The 15359-nt window shown below is 33.4% G+C and overlaps 1 protein-coding gene across 17 annotated transcripts; it reads right to left on the bottom strand.

The window, feature by feature from the left end:
* Positions 1-368: 368 nt before the first annotated feature.
* Positions 369-8598, bottom strand: LOC112796602 (uncharacterized). Of its 17 annotated transcripts, none has more exons than XR_011881047.1 (7): positions 8222-8522; positions 6990-7101; positions 5860-6043; positions 2431-5394; positions 1628-2342; positions 1459-1538; positions 369-793 (listed from the first exon to the last, which is right to left on the bottom strand). XR_011881047.1 is itself a non-coding variant. In XM_025839138.2 (5 exons), the coding sequence occupies exons 1-5, from the start codon at positions 3023-3025 to the stop codon at positions 774-776; spliced, it is 723 nt and encodes a 240-aa protein (XP_025694923.1). In that variant the 5' UTR covers positions 3026-3170; the 3' UTR covers positions 369-773. The 17 variants fall into 17 exon arrangements, 1 of the variants encoding a protein (XP_025694923.1); XR_011881049.1 differs by having other exon boundaries at positions 5297-5394; XR_003199295.3 differs by having other exon boundaries at positions 2239-2342; positions 5297-5394.
* Between the last annotated feature and the right edge of the window lie 6761 nt (positions 8599-15359).

Below are 15359 nucleotides of genomic sequence, written 5' to 3'. Positions count from 1 at the left end.
CCACCAAATAGTTTGTGAAGGTTTCTAAAACCCCTAAAATTTGAGGTGCCACGAGAATTTTTGTGGGGGTTTTGTGAGTGTTTAGTGGGGGTTTTATTTTAGACTTTTGTGACGATTTTAAATGACTTTTGTGGCAGTTTAAAACCCCCACAAATTTATTTTTTAATTTAACAAGAATTAACTATTTGTGTGATTTTCAAACCTCCACAAATCCTGTAATTAATTATTTATTTTTAATTTCAAATCATTCATTAATTTCATCTCATTCATATACTCTCAAATTAGAAATTTATTTTTTAATATCAAAATTTAAAAACTAAATCTTTTATGACACAATTCTTCAATATAAGACATAACTCTATATATAAAAAAAAATTCTTAATGTCAATAGTTCCAAACATAATTCCATATGATATTATTCTACATAACTATTATTGTTTTTCTTTAAAAAATAAAATAAAACAACTTTAATATTTCAATATCGTCTAATTACATATAAGAGTCTCAAAATAAAAACAGCATAAAAGTAGCACCATCTAATATATAAAAACAGTAGCATAGAAGTAGCACCAACACAAGGGTTCACCCATCTTGCATGAAACAAGCAATCTATCATTTACATTAAACTAAAATGGGATTATATACTTAGGTACTGTAGGAAAACAACCTTGAGGTCATGTGGGATGTCATTCCGATGAGCAATATCTCTAACTCGAGTCAGAGGAACAGATGCAGTGAATTCAGCCTTGAAAGATGGCAAACATGGATGAATCTTACGGATGACAAGAACTTCCTGTATATCAATGAAAAGTTATGGTAAATGAAAGAAGCAAGGCCCAAATTCTATTAGACAGCAAGACACAATATGTAGCAAATAAAACCAAACATTATATTAATTTAATTGACAATTGAAAAACTTCCAGAACAATTTCCAATCCTAGGAATTATGCGTAGAATGTAAATTTTCCTTAAAATTACAGAACGACATTTTAGTACAGAATCAAAGTCAGAACAACTCTAGTTGACTGAATGTGAACTGTGGAACCAAGCCTGAAATGTGGCCAGAATTCAATCACCTTCATAACTAGCATCATATCTCCACATCAAAATACATAATCATGGATAAAAGGCGGAAGAAAAAAAGGTGTCACGAAAGAACTTATTGAAGTCGTAACTCAATTTTACCTCCTGCACTAGTATATGATGGAAACTTAGGAAAATGCATATTTACAATACATACACTTGCACAGAGGTTAGTACTAACCTGTGGTGATATATCATACTGGAACTCAAAGCACAAAGTAGTAGAAGGAATAACAATTATTAAAGGAAGCCATTCATAGTATACCTTACAGGATATACCTTATAGGAAATTAAATAACAAATGCATGCAGCACACAAAAAAGCTCAACAGTAACAAATAGTATTAATTAAAAAGGGTAATAGTGATAACAATACCTCTGATAACAATTCCAACTTTAGTACAAAGCTGTGTCTCTGCTATTATTATTAGTGGTTGTCTTCTCATATGAAATTTGCTTCAATAAATAAATACTATTAATTAATAACATCATCAACCTTTGGTAAAATGTCAAGCACATAATAAATAAAAAGTTTAAAATGTTACCTTTGGTAAAATTTTGTACAAAGTTTCATTCAAACATATCCCTTACCAAGTTAGTAGCTACATTATCTTCAATAGCATCGCTATCTAATAAATTGGTAGCTAATTGGATGTACTCATTATTGGGGTCAAATAATTGTTCAAGTTTTTGCTCTTGATATGGCTCATTTTCGTACACTATATCTTCATTTCCTTGACCCATGTCATACATATCCCTTGGCTTGACATGCACAGCAATACTCCACCCTTTATTTACCATATTATCAACATAATACACCATTTGTGCTTGAGCTGCTTCAATATAAGGTTCATGTTCCTCACGCTCACCCGTGTGAATTAATTTATCAAAATTGACACAATTGAAATTCCAATGGTCCTTTTTATAGCCTCTGTCCCTAGTAGTGTCAGTCCATTTGCATTTAAAAAGAACAACAGCAAATTGTCCATGGTAGTTAAGTTCAATTATATCTTCTAACTTGCCATAATATGGCAAATTTGCTTGTCTCATATTTCTATCAGCAATACTTGCAATGCAGGGTGTGTTAAAGACTAAGAATACTCCACTATTTTGTGTCTTAAGACCAAATTCTCTAGTCAAAGTTCAAAATCTATACCCTTTGATGTCATAAACAGAAAATCTCCTTGCGTTCATCATTGGGCCTCGTGCAAGAAACTTTATATCAGTCGACATTTCGTATGGATTATCTGGATTCACACTCTATAAAATAAACAAAAAGTATCAGTCAAGATTATTTAGTTGACTAATATACAATGTATACTTTATAAAATATGAATTTTTCACTTACCAATGCTTGAAACCAATCAACAAAATCTTTATTAACTTTCTTTTCTATCTCTGCAGGTGAGAGTCTTTTTCCCTTTGAAGTTCTCCTAATATGGTCTCTAAAGGCGTTAATATATGGTTTCACACCTTCACGATTGAAAACCACATAACGATGAGCTTGCAACTTCTCTATGTTAGTTAAATTGAAGTTTGAATAACCTCCATGTAGAGTACCTAACTTGGGCAAGAATGAAGATATTTCATAAGGGGGATCATAACAAAGACGACTAGGCCTGTTAAATCTAGTCTCCATGTTGTCAATATACCGAGAACAAAAAGTAAGAGACTCTTCAGCTAAATAACCCTCAGCAATAGAACCTTTTGGATGTGCTTTATTTCGTACAAAGGACTTCAAGTGTCCCAATTTCCTACATGGATGAATTGTCAATGTACTACAATTTTATCAAATGATTTTTATTTTAAAAAGGGAAAGCATTATTGTACCTTTCGACGGGATACATGTATCGATAATGGACTGGCACCCCAAGTTTTGCTTCTTCAACAAGATGGACTGTTAGATGCACTATAACAGTAAAGAATGATGGAGGAAATAACATTTCCAAATGGAAAAGAGTAATCACAATGCGATCTTGGAGCTTATCAAGTTCTGTACGACTTAGACTCTTACCACAGAGAATTCTAAAAATGAGCAGAACTCTATCAAAACTGAGGTAACTTGGTTTGGTAGCACATTACGGATTGCTAGTGGAAGCAACTGCTCAATCAAAATATGACAATCATGACTTTTAAGTCCAATGATTTTTTGTTGTGCCTCATCAATACATCGAGATATATTACTTGAGTAACCATCGGGCACTCTAACATTCTTCAAAGTTGCAAGAAAGACCTTTTTAGCATCTCGTGTTAGTGAATACAAAGCAAGGTGATATTTTCCATTATCATCTGGCCAAAGATCACGCCTTATTCCCATGTCTTGTAGATCTTTTCGGCCATTGAGATTATCTTTTGCTTTAGATTTCTTATTGAGCAAAGTATACAAAATATTATCGCATACATTTTTTTCAATGTGCATAAAGTCAAGGTTATGACGCAACAAGTTGGTTTTTCAATATGGAAGTTCAAAAAAGATGCTTCTCTTTCTCCACTGCATAGTTGCTTGCCTACCTCTTTTTCCTTTCTTGTTCAACTTTTCTTTCTTTCCGAATGTAACATCAATATTTTCTACTTGTGCCAGAATTTCAGATCCTGATAATTTAGTCGGGGGGTCACGGTCTTCTGTGTGTCCATCAAAACGAACTCTACTTAATCTGAATCGATGTTGTCTACCAAGAAAACATCGATGACCTATATAACACCATTTTTTGCTATGATTAAGATAACAAGGTTTTGCATCAAAATTACAAGTTGGGCAAGCCAAACCAGTATATGTGTTCCATCCAGAGAGTATGCTTAGTCCAGAAAAATCACTAATTGTCCATATAAGAGCTGCATGAATCTTAAACATTTTATGTTCTGATGCATCATAAATTTTCATACCCTCATCCCATAATTCTTTTAACTCTCTGACAAGTGGTTTAAGATATATGTCTATATTATTTCCGGGACTATGCTTGCCAGGTATAACCATTGACAGGATAAAGGAAGTGTGTTTTATACACATCCAAGGAGGAAGATCATATGGAATCAGAAACACAGGCCAAATGCTATGAGTAGAACTAATTGATCTATAGGGATTGAAACCATCACTAGCAAGTCCTAAGCGAACATTTCTAGGCTGCAATCCAAACTCTCTGTGTGTCAAATCAAAAGTCTTCGACGCCTCACCATCCCTTGGATGCACCATTTTATCATTTTCTCTCTTCGCTGTTGCATGCCATAACATATGCTCTGCAGTTTTACGACACATGAACAATCTTTGCAACCTTGGTTTCAACGAAAAGTATCTCAAAACCTTGGCAGCTTGCTTTTTCTTCTTCTTCTTCTTAGAATTCCACCTAGAAGCACCACAATGACTGCATGTTTGTTGGATGTTGTTTGGGTCTTCATCCTCGAACAACATACAATCATTGGGGCAAGCATCTATCTTAACATAGTCAAGACGTAGTTTTCGAATTAGTTTCTTTGCCTGATCAAAAGTCGTAGGCAAATTCACACAACTAAAAGCATCCCTCACCAACTCAAGTATCATGCTAATGGCCTTGTCACTTAGTCCACACAAGACTTTAATGTGATACAATTTGACTATGAATTCTAGCTTTGTGAAGTCGCTTCCTTCCTGTAGCTTTTGATTGCCTTCCTTGAGAAACTCATCAAAGTCTCTATGATTTTCTCTTGGCTCATCGTTTGCAAAATCTTCTGTGCTTGAATCTTCACCGCTCTCCTGATCCATATGTATCCCAAAAGCATCATTTACCATGTTATCTAGGGGATGTTCAGTTGTTAATGTCTCGCGCATGATATGTGCACTTGTTGAGAATTCGGTTACTTCTTTCTCGCCATGAAAGTTCCATACAACATAATTCTTAGGGAATGGTTTGTAAAGTAAATGATCTCTAACATCTTTTCGAGCATGCCATTTGCGAAACCTACAACTTGGACACGGGCATATTATCTTACTATTCTCAATTGCTCCATATTGAAATGCAAAATCCAAGAAGTTTTCTAGACCAACTATATATTCATCTGAGTTTCATGGCTTAGCAATCCAAGATTTATCCATTGTTGCTAGTTAAACTTCAAGTAGGAAAAAATAATTACTAGACATGTGTACTACTAAATATATATGGGACTTCTAACATAATAAACTATAAAGCTATAATAGACTTATAACATATTTAAAACAAAACAAAATATAATTATTATTTTACCTCAACAAGCGCTTGTTCAAAAGCAAGAGCAAGAAACTGGTGAGAGAAAAATCAGTATCCACTTTAATCCCAGAAATAGAAGAAACCCAAGCAAATACCTAATAAAACCAGAAATTAAATCCATGAGTGAGTTTAATTTGTAAAATAAAAATAAAGAAATGAAAGAGAATAATTAATAAAGGGAAACAGCAGTACCGAGCCTCCTCTGCAAATTAAACTCAAATAGCAAAACATAATAATTAAAGAGAGTAATTTAGTGTATTGGTATTTTTATTTAGTGTATTGGTATACTTTACTCTCTAACCAAGTATATGCAAGCACATTTTATGCAACATATTGGATTCTATTTGTGCTTAATCTTTACCACAAGATGACTTATGATTAATAAAACCCAACACAGAGTTATATACAAAATTATAAGAAATTTTTACATGAGAGAATATGATATAGTCCAACATAGAGAAACAAATACACATTAATGACCAAAAAAATAATGCTAAAAAAATGGAGGTTTCTACAATAATTGTAGTTTTCACGGAAAAAATGCATGAAAGGTTGAATACCTGATAGGCTGATAGCCTCTAAGAGCTCCTTAGCAATTATAGCTGATTATTTTCTGATAATCCTTGTTCAACAACCTTTTTGCAAAATCTGTTGCAACAACCATTAAAGAAAGCCAAGGAGCTTTATCAAAACCTGGATCTTCCTTTAGGACATCTCGATTATTTTACTCATTCAACCTCTAATCTGCAAAACTTCCAACATTTAGCATTGATAGTTTTATCTTTTGTCAATAAATCTGAGTACAGATCTAAGTTTAAGGTAAGACGAAAGGCAGTTACAAAAAAATACTATATAAATAAACAGATGAGAACTTAATTACTCATGCATTCTAAGACCAACAAAACTTTCATAAGAAAATATGATATATAAATTCCTGGATGAAAGAATAAAAATAAACCTACAATTGAAAATAAACTGTTTGACCAAACTAGACTTGACCAGACTCTGGGCTCGATTATATAGCAATGCTTGACTTCCTAATCAAAACTTATTTATATGTATATTGGCATAATATCTCTCAAGGTGAGTATTAGCTAGAAAATGTGGGTGCACCAATACAAATGCTTCCAATCTAGAGTAAATCTCAGCCTTAACAACAAATAACCATAAGTAAATAGAAGTAACTCAAAACTCTAGTTAAGAGATAGCTGATAAGAGCAGGTAGCAAAGGAAACAGTTAATTGATCAAGTAATTATAATTCACAATTAGAAAGAGAGATAGAGAATCATGATCATAGCAAATAATCAAATTGGTAGATGGGAAAAGGGCAGTGTTTACAGCAGTAATAAGAGAAAGGCCTATGTCAAAAAAGCCTAAGTCATTGATTTTAAACAGACATAGTAAAAAAGCCTAAGTCACATACATAGTAAAAAATACTCATTGATTTTAAACATATTCTATAAGTCAAACTTAAAAAAATAAGAACAAAAAATAAAAATACAAAATGCAGATCAACCAACCAAAACAAAGTAACTAATTATCACTCCTAACATAAAAAAATTCACTAACTACTGACATGAAACAAAACAGCTTCAATGATCAATTATCATGTCTTCCCTGCCTCACTTCCAAGACTTCCTATCAACGCAAATAAAAAACAATAAAAAAATACAGAATAAAAGGGAATACCAATAAGAAAGTTGCAACAGAATTGAGGAAGCTCTTAAGAAAGGAAGATCTCAAGATCCATCAGCTTATCACTTTTACTGTGCTCCTGGTAATGCTCAACAATTAGAGCAACCTGTTAAAACTTGAGATATTTGTTAGCACAAAAGATGAAGTAGTAGAGTGGACTCTTAGTGATTTTGATATTATTCTTACAGAACCAAAGTCATGAATCAAATTTATTTATTTACTTATTTATTTATTTATATTTTTTTCCTGCTTTTTTTCTGTTATAAGAGTTAGATTGATTGGCAAAAACTAACTAGCAAGGAGGAATTATCTGATTGAATCAAAAAGGCAAGGCATCTTAATCATGCTAATAAGATTTCAGAAATCACCAAAAAAAAAGAGATCAATTTTTAGTTTTTAAATTTTACTTTTTTTTCTTCCTTCTCTTTTAAAGAAGGCATAGAGCTAATTCAAAAGCCACCTATTGAATCATTTGATGTTATGTCAATAAAAGAGCTTAGTTTTTAAATGCTGCTTATTATATTATATATCCAATACTCAATCTATAAGATGATCAATTAAGAGAAGAGATAATCTAGAATTATCCATTTGCAAAACAGCTAATTAAGAAATTAAATTCAAATAATTGGAAGGAAAAAATAAAGGTTCACACTTCACATTCACATATGAAGTTAGGATGAGTCATTCCACACAATTAGGAAAAAAACACTTCACACTTCACACTCACATAGGACTCCATGTAATTATGTAAAGCAATAGCAGATAACTGAGCCCCAAGGACCTACTACCACGTGCCCTCACCTAACTTTAACTTATCAACCTAAGTTCTAGTCTTGCAATGGATTTCGTTCAACTGAATACAACTTGTAAATAAAGAACGAAAGAGAAAAATTAAAAAATGAAAAGACATAAAAATAAGTTATATTTTCAGCAACAAAATTAAAAGAAATTTAATCGGGAAAACAAAAAAAGTGTTAACTGGAACAGACAACGAAAAAATATAAAAAAATGTGCTATATTCAATTCAATAACTGGAACAGACAACGAAAAATATAAAAAGTGAATATCAATTATAAATTGTGAGAATGTTAAATGCAAGGAGTTACTCGAAAACTAACATGACAATTTGTGAAATCTTAAATAGGGAATATCAGTAAGAGAAGAAATTTATTGTTAACAAAAAAAATATCAGCAAATTAATAGGGAAGAAGAAGAAAAAGAAGTACCAGCAGCAGTTCAAAGGAGAAATTAGAGTGACAGAAAGCGGCGTTGAAGAAGAAGCTCAAAAGTGGTAACGGCGTCGGAAGAAGAAAAAGAAGTACCAGAAGCAGTTCAAAAGGAAGGTCTCTGCTGCAACAGATACGGTAGTGGTAAAGGCGTCGGCGTCGGCGGCGGCGGTGGCGGCGACAGAAACGGCAGTCGGAATGGCGGCGAAAATGGAGATGAAAAACCTAGGGTTTCATAGCCACTCTCTCAGCTAACTCAACGCTTCTCGTTTTGGAGAAAGAGAAAATGAGCTTTTGTTTTAAAATTATGAATTTTAATGAATTATAAGTGGAGGTTTTTTAAATTGCCACAAATAAAATGTATTGTGGATGTTTTTAAAAACCTTCACTAAAATACTCCCTCAAATAAATATTAATCTTGTAGTGATTAAAGACATTATTTTACTAACTTTTAATTGTAAAATTATTATTACTAATCTACATTTATTAACCGTGTATTGAATATTAATCAATTTTATCTTTACAGGAAAATGTCTCTATTTTAAAAATACAAGAGCGTTGACAAGTTAATTGTTCTGATTTGGAACTTTCAAATTCAACTCATGAATGCACCATTTGTGGCTCTAAAATCAGTCATTTTTGTAAAGGTGATGATATATTTCAGAGCAATTTATTTAGAGATTATCATTTGTAAATATACTAGAAATGACAGTGAAGAATTAATATTTAATTTTAGGCCATTATTAGGTAATTAAATTTAACATTATCATACCCCATTGTTATTTTCTATTGGAGATTACACAACTTTTGAACAAAATATGCCCTACTTGTAAATCTATTCGAGAAGAATTATCAAATAAGATTGGCTATGTTTTACGTCTGTCAAATATTACTATCGTTAATTTTACCTTTTTATTATGATTTAGATATAGTTTTAGTGAGCTGGATTTCTTTGTTGGATGTATAGAGGGATCAGGAATCAACTGTATAATAAAAAGTTGTTCATTGACCTCTTTTTGAAGCATTATTAATTACTTGAGTATTTCTTAATAATATTCTCGGACATTGTTTCTGTGGTCATGATAATATTCATTCTACAGTCTAAAAATATAGAAAATACAGTTCTTGAGTTTGCCATTTTCATTTAGACAAGGAAATAATTATTCGCAGAAGAAACCTAAAATTGTGTTCTATCATCAATTCTCTTAAGAAGATATGTGGAATTCTAAGGAAATAATCAAAATTAAAGTATGTTTTGCCAGTATAAAAATATCAAGCAAGTAAATTTTTCCTTTTTCTGCCTCTTCAAACAGTAGTTATTACATCAAACAATATTTATTATGATGTTTATACTGATGCTTTGTATTTTTCTGATTCCTAATATTATCTGCTCTCAATGATTATGCTTATTTCTATAGCTACTTTTTATCCAAGTCCTAATAATATAATAATTTTGCTACAACCTGTAAACAAAACTCAAGATTTCTGATAGAAGTTATGGAAGTACATAGGAGGGGATGAGCAAATGATAATAGAACTCCAACAAAACCACATTAAACTTAGCCTCTAGTGCAACTATGGAGGAGTTTTTTGAGTTTAAGTTCAATATCAGATAGAAAAGTTTCTTAATAACAAAAAGGAAAAAAAATATTGAAAACTTTAGAAATGGCTAAAGACTAACATTAGGAGATAGTTTAAAAGCTACCTTGAGCATAGTAAAAGTTACAGAGCATAGTGCAAGTATATGTTTTTAACCTTTGTCTAAATAATTTTCTCCTTCTTTAAAAGAATTACTTTAAGCGATCTATATTATCTCTGCTTCTTCCTACTTTGTTATTATTCCTTGGAGCTTTGCCATTTATGTTTACTCAAAGAATGCAGCAGGAAGTATTTAGCTTCTGGTGCACGAAATTGTGATCATCAACAATGGCGCCAAAGACTTGGAGCTCTCAAACGTGAATCACACTTTGTCACAATTTCGCACAACTAGCCAGCAAGTGCACTGGGTCGTCCAAGTAATACCTTATGTGAGTAAGGATCGATCCCACGGAGATTGTTGGTATGAAGCAAGCTATAGTCATCTTGTAAATCTCAGTTAGGCGGATTCAAATGGGTATAATGATTTTCAAATATAAGAATAAATAAAGCATAAAATAAAGATAGAGATACTTATGTAATTCATTGGTGGGAATTTCAGATAAGTGCATGAAGATGCTATGTTCCTTCTGAATCTCTACTTTCCTACCGCTTCATCTAGTCATTCTTACTCCTTTCTATGGCAAGCTATATGCGTCACCGTTGTCAATGGCTACTTCCCATTCTCTCAGTGAAAATGGTCCAAATGCTCTGTCACAGCACGACTAATCATCTGTCGGTTCTAGATCATGTCAGAATAGGATCCATTGATACTTTTGCGTCTGTCACTACGCCCAACACTCGCGAGTTTGAAGCTCGTCAAAGTCATTCAATCCCTGAATCCTACTCGGAATACCACAGACAAGGTTTAGACTTTCCGAATTCTCAAGAATGGCCGCCAATGGATTCTAGCTTATACCACGAAGATTCTGATTAAGGAACCCAAGAGATACACACTCTAGCTCTCGCTTGTAGAACGGAATTGGTTGTCAGGCACGCGTTCATAAGGACGGATGATGATGAGTGTCACGGATCATCACATCCATCAGGTTGAAGTGCAGCAAATATCTTAGAATAAGACTAAGCTTGAATTGAATAGAAGAACAATAGTAATTGCATTAATTCTTGAGGTACAGCAGAGCTCCACACCTTAATCTATGGTGTGTAGAAACTCCACCGTTGAAAATACATAAGTGATGGTCTAGGAATGGCCATGAGGCCAGCTCCCAATGGCATATGAATTCGAAAAATAGGGAAAAGGACCCCTAGTACAATAGTAAAAAGTTCTATTTATACTAAACTAGTTACTAGGGTTTACAGAAATAAGTCTAACTGCAAAAATCCACTTCCAGGGTCTACTTTAGTGTGTGCTTGGGCTAAAGTTGAGCTTTACACGTGCAGAGGCTTCTCTTGGAGTTAAACTCCAAGTTGTAACGTGTTTTTGGCGTTTAACTCTGGTTTGTGATGTGTTTCTGGCATTTTACTCCAGAATGCAGCATGGAATTGGCGTTGAACGCCAGTTTGCGTCATCTAAACTCGAATAAAGTATGGACCATTATATATTGCTGGAAAGCCCTGGATGTCTACTTTCCAACGCAGTTGAGAGCGTGCCATTTTGAGTTCTTTAGCTCCAGAAATTCTATTTCGAGTGCAGGGAGGTCAGAATCCAACAACATCAGCAGTCCTTTGTCAGCCTCCTATCAGATTTTTGCTCAGGTCCCTCAATTTCAGCCAGAAAATACCTGATATCACAGAAAAATACACAAACTCATAGTAAAGTCCAGAAATATAAATTTTGCATAAAAACTAATAAAAACATCCCTAAAAGTAGCTAGATCCTACTAAAAACTACCTAAAACAATGCCAAAAAGCGTATAAATTATCCGCTCATTACAACACCAAACTTAAATTGTTGCTTGTCCCCAAACAACTGAAAATCAAATAGGATAAAAAGAAGAGAATATATTATAAATCTCAAAATATTAATGAATATTAGTTCTAATTAGGTGAGCGGGACTTGTAGCTTTTTGCTTCTGAACAGTTTTGGCATCTCACTTTATCCTTTGAAGTTTAGAATGATTGGCATTTCTAGGAATTCAGAGTTCAGATAGTGTTATTGATTCTCCTAGTTAAGTATGTTGATTCTTGAACACATCTACTTTTATGAGTCTTGGACGTGGCCCTAAGCACTTTGTTTTCCAGTATTAACCTCGGATACATAAATGCCATAGACACATGATTGGGTGAACCTTTTCAGATTTTGACTCAACTTTGCTAAAGTCCCCAGTTAGAGGTGTCCAGAGCTCTTAAGCACACTATTTTTGCTTTGGATCATGACTTTAACCACTCAGTCTCAAGCTTTTCACTTGGACCTGCATGCCACAAGCACATGGTTAGGGACAGCTTGATTTAGCCGCTTAGGCCTGGATTTATTTCCTTAGGCCCTCCTATCCATTGATGCTCAAAGCATTGGATCCTTTTTACCCTTATTGCCTTTTGGTTTTAAGGGCTATTGGCTTTTTTTGCTTGCTTTTTCTTTTTCTTTTATATATATTTTTTTCGCAAGCTTTTGTTATTCACTGCTTTTTCTTGCTTCAAGAATCAATTTTATGATTTTTTAGATTATCAATAACATTTCTCTTATTCATCATTCTTTCAAGAGCTAACAATTTTAACATTCATAAATAATAAGATAAAAAATATGCACTGTTCAAGCATTCATTTAGAAAACAAAAAGTATTGTCACCACATCAATATAATTAAACTAATTTCAAGGATGAATTCGATACTCATGTACTTCTTGTTCTGTTGTATTAAAAACATTTTTCATTTAAGAAAGGTAAAGGATTCATGGAATTATTCATAGCCTTAAGGCATAGACACTAGACACTAATGATCATGTAATAAAGACACAAACATAGACAAACATGAAGCTCAAAAATAAAAAAATAGAGAGATAAGAACAAGGAAGTTAAGGAATGAGTCCACCTTAGTGATAGTGGCGCCTTCTTCTTGAAGGACCAATGGTGTCTTTGAGCTCCTTTATGTCTCTTCCTTGCCTTTGTTGCTTGATCCCTAGTGATTTTGGTGCTCCTATCCTTAGTTGCTCCCAATAATTGTGTGGAGGAAAATGTATCCCCTGAGGTATCTCAGGGATTTTTTGATGAGGGAATTCCTCATGCTCTTGTTGAGGTCCATGAGTGGGCTCTCTTGATGTGCAGTCAAATGCTCTACTACTGAGCTATGGATCCTTGAGATGAATCTCTCCATCTCTCATGACTTAGAGGTGAAATCAATTGCCTTCTCTTTCCTCTTTCTTGAGGTTTCTCTGGCCTTAGGTGCCATCAATGGTTATGAAAAAACAAAAAGCTATGCTTTTACCGCACCAAACTTAGAATGTTGCTCGCCCTCGAGCAAAAGAAGAAAGAAAAGAAGAAGAAGAAGATATGGAGGAGAGGGAGAGAGGTGTAGGTTTCAGCTAATGGGGAGAAGAGAGGGTAGTGTTGTGTGAAAATGAAGAAGGATGGGGGGTTTATATAGTGGAGGGAGAGGGGTATAGGTTCGGTCATTTAGGGTTGGTTTGGGTGGAATTAACCTAGGGTTTATAAAACTGATAAATTACAAGGGTTGAAGGGTTTCTTACCTTAACTCACTGAAATTTGTGATGAATATCACCCATGGCTCATACTAGAGCACCCCTAAACAACCAAAATCATAAAATTACTCAACACCTATAATCAAACTCGAATTTGAGGGGGAAAATGAAAACTGGGCAGAAGAAAGTAGATTACTCACCATAAAACTTAGATATAATTGTAGAGGATGAGAAGAGCGACGTGTGGCTGCAAACGGCTCGTCAATCGGAGTTCCGGATCAAAAGTTATGGTGATTTGAAGTTTGATGAAGTTAGGATTTTCTCTCTTCTTCCTCTCTTCCCCATTTCAGCGCCCTACACCCCTTTCTTTAGGGTAAATAAGCTGAAATACTCATAACTAATGTTTATATATGTTGGGTCTTCGACCCACTTGGGCCCGGTTCATTTGGTTTAACTTGTTGGTCCAATTTTAGGCCAAAACCTTTAAGATTATAGTTTTAAATCGTATTTTAAATATTTCTATCTTTCCAAATTATAAATTCCTATTTCTTAAAATTAGTCACTTCTAATTAATTTTCTCAGCCACAGTACCGAACAGATCGCAGCCGCTACTGCCGATCAAATTTCTAGTGTGTATTTTTATTCAGAAAATTATATTTTCCGACTCAGAAAAATTCACTGAGTCCAAATATCATATTTAAATTATCAAATTTAGATCGCTAAATTTTTTAACCATATTCGCTCTTATTTAATTTATTATTTAATTAATTACGGTTTGACCGAATTTTACAAAACCACGTTAAACTTACCCTCTAGTGCAACTATGGAGGTGCTTCTTGAGTTTAAGTTCAATATCAGATAGAAAAGTTTTTAATAACAAAAAGGAAAAGAAGATATTGGAAACTTTAGAAATGGTTGAAGACTAACATTATTAGTTAGTTTAAAAGTTACAATTGAGCATAGTGCAAGTATATGTTTTTAACCTTTGTCTAAACAATTTTTTCCTTCCATAAAAGATTTACTTTAAGCGATCTATATTCTCTCTGCTTCTTCCTGTTTTGTTATTATTCCTTGGAGCTTTGCCATTCATGTTGTCTCAATGAATGTAGTAAGAAGTGTTTAGCTGCATACATGTCTCAGGAAAGAAAATTTACTTCTACCGATAAGGGAATGGAGGGTGATGATTGCATCACTGTCACACTTGTTGAATACTCAAACAATTCCATACCACTTGATGGTGTTCGGGACTTTATGATACCTTCTCTTCTTGGAACAAGTTGGTAGTTATCTAATTTACATAAATTTAGTTTAATATGGTGATTTACACTTAAGGCATTTAGAAATTGTCTTCTTTATTTCTATTTTCTTGTTGTTGTGTAAACATCATTTAGAAAATTCTTCGATAAACAGCTTTATGGTTAGGACATTCTTTGAAAGCACATTTCTACTGCATACACATGGCTATTGAAGTTTGCCTTAAACTTGTATAAACTTAAATGTTCAATTCAGAGTGGGATTTGTTTTTTTTTTTGTTATTCTTGTTAAAATAATTTAGTATAATATTTTGTTCAGATCCTTTTCCTTCGAATTTGATGATATATATGTGTTGCTTGTCATGTAAAATATTATTAAATTTAAGCATATCTTCTTGAACTCTTGAAATACCCTTTAGGATTTTCAGAGATCAAGAAGGTTGATATTCTCTAGGACAGTCTTCCGAAATCATCAAATTCCAGAATTGGTTGTTCTGGAGAACTTTACTTGAGGGTTACTATGTCCGATGATAATAACAGTGGAAGATTCTAGGGTGTTCTCAAAAATCATTGTCTAAGGCTAATGCACATGATTAATTGGACAAGAAGTCTTCCAGATAACATACATCATTTTTGCTCAGCCCATGGAATTGAT

This window comes from Arachis hypogaea, chromosome 4, assembly GCF_003086295.3.
Source record: "Arachis hypogaea cultivar Tifrunner chromosome 4, arahy.Tifrunner.gnm2.J5K5, whole genome shotgun sequence".
Taxonomy (NCBI): domain Eukaryota; kingdom Viridiplantae; phylum Streptophyta; class Magnoliopsida; order Fabales; family Fabaceae; genus Arachis; species Arachis hypogaea.
The sequence above is the reverse complement of the archived record's forward strand: the minus strand, read 5'-3'. Positions and strand labels throughout refer to the sequence as shown.

What these genes read in the sequence shown, in the direction of transcription:
- LOC112796602 (XM_025839138.2), bottom strand. Translation starts at nt 3,025, where the DNA reads ATGTTATTTCCTCCATCATTCTTTACTGTTATAGTGCATCTAACAGTC. An exon ending in TACATGTATCCCGTCGAAAG is followed by an intron (nt 2,837 to 2,912) that starts GTACAATAATGC and finishes TCATCCATGTAG; the next exon opens with GAAATTGGGACACTTGAAGT. An exon ending in TTGATTGGTTTCAAGCATTG is followed by an intron (nt 2,343 to 2,430) that starts GTAAGTGAAAAA and finishes TTTATTTTATAG; the next exon opens with AGTGTGAATCCAGATAATCC.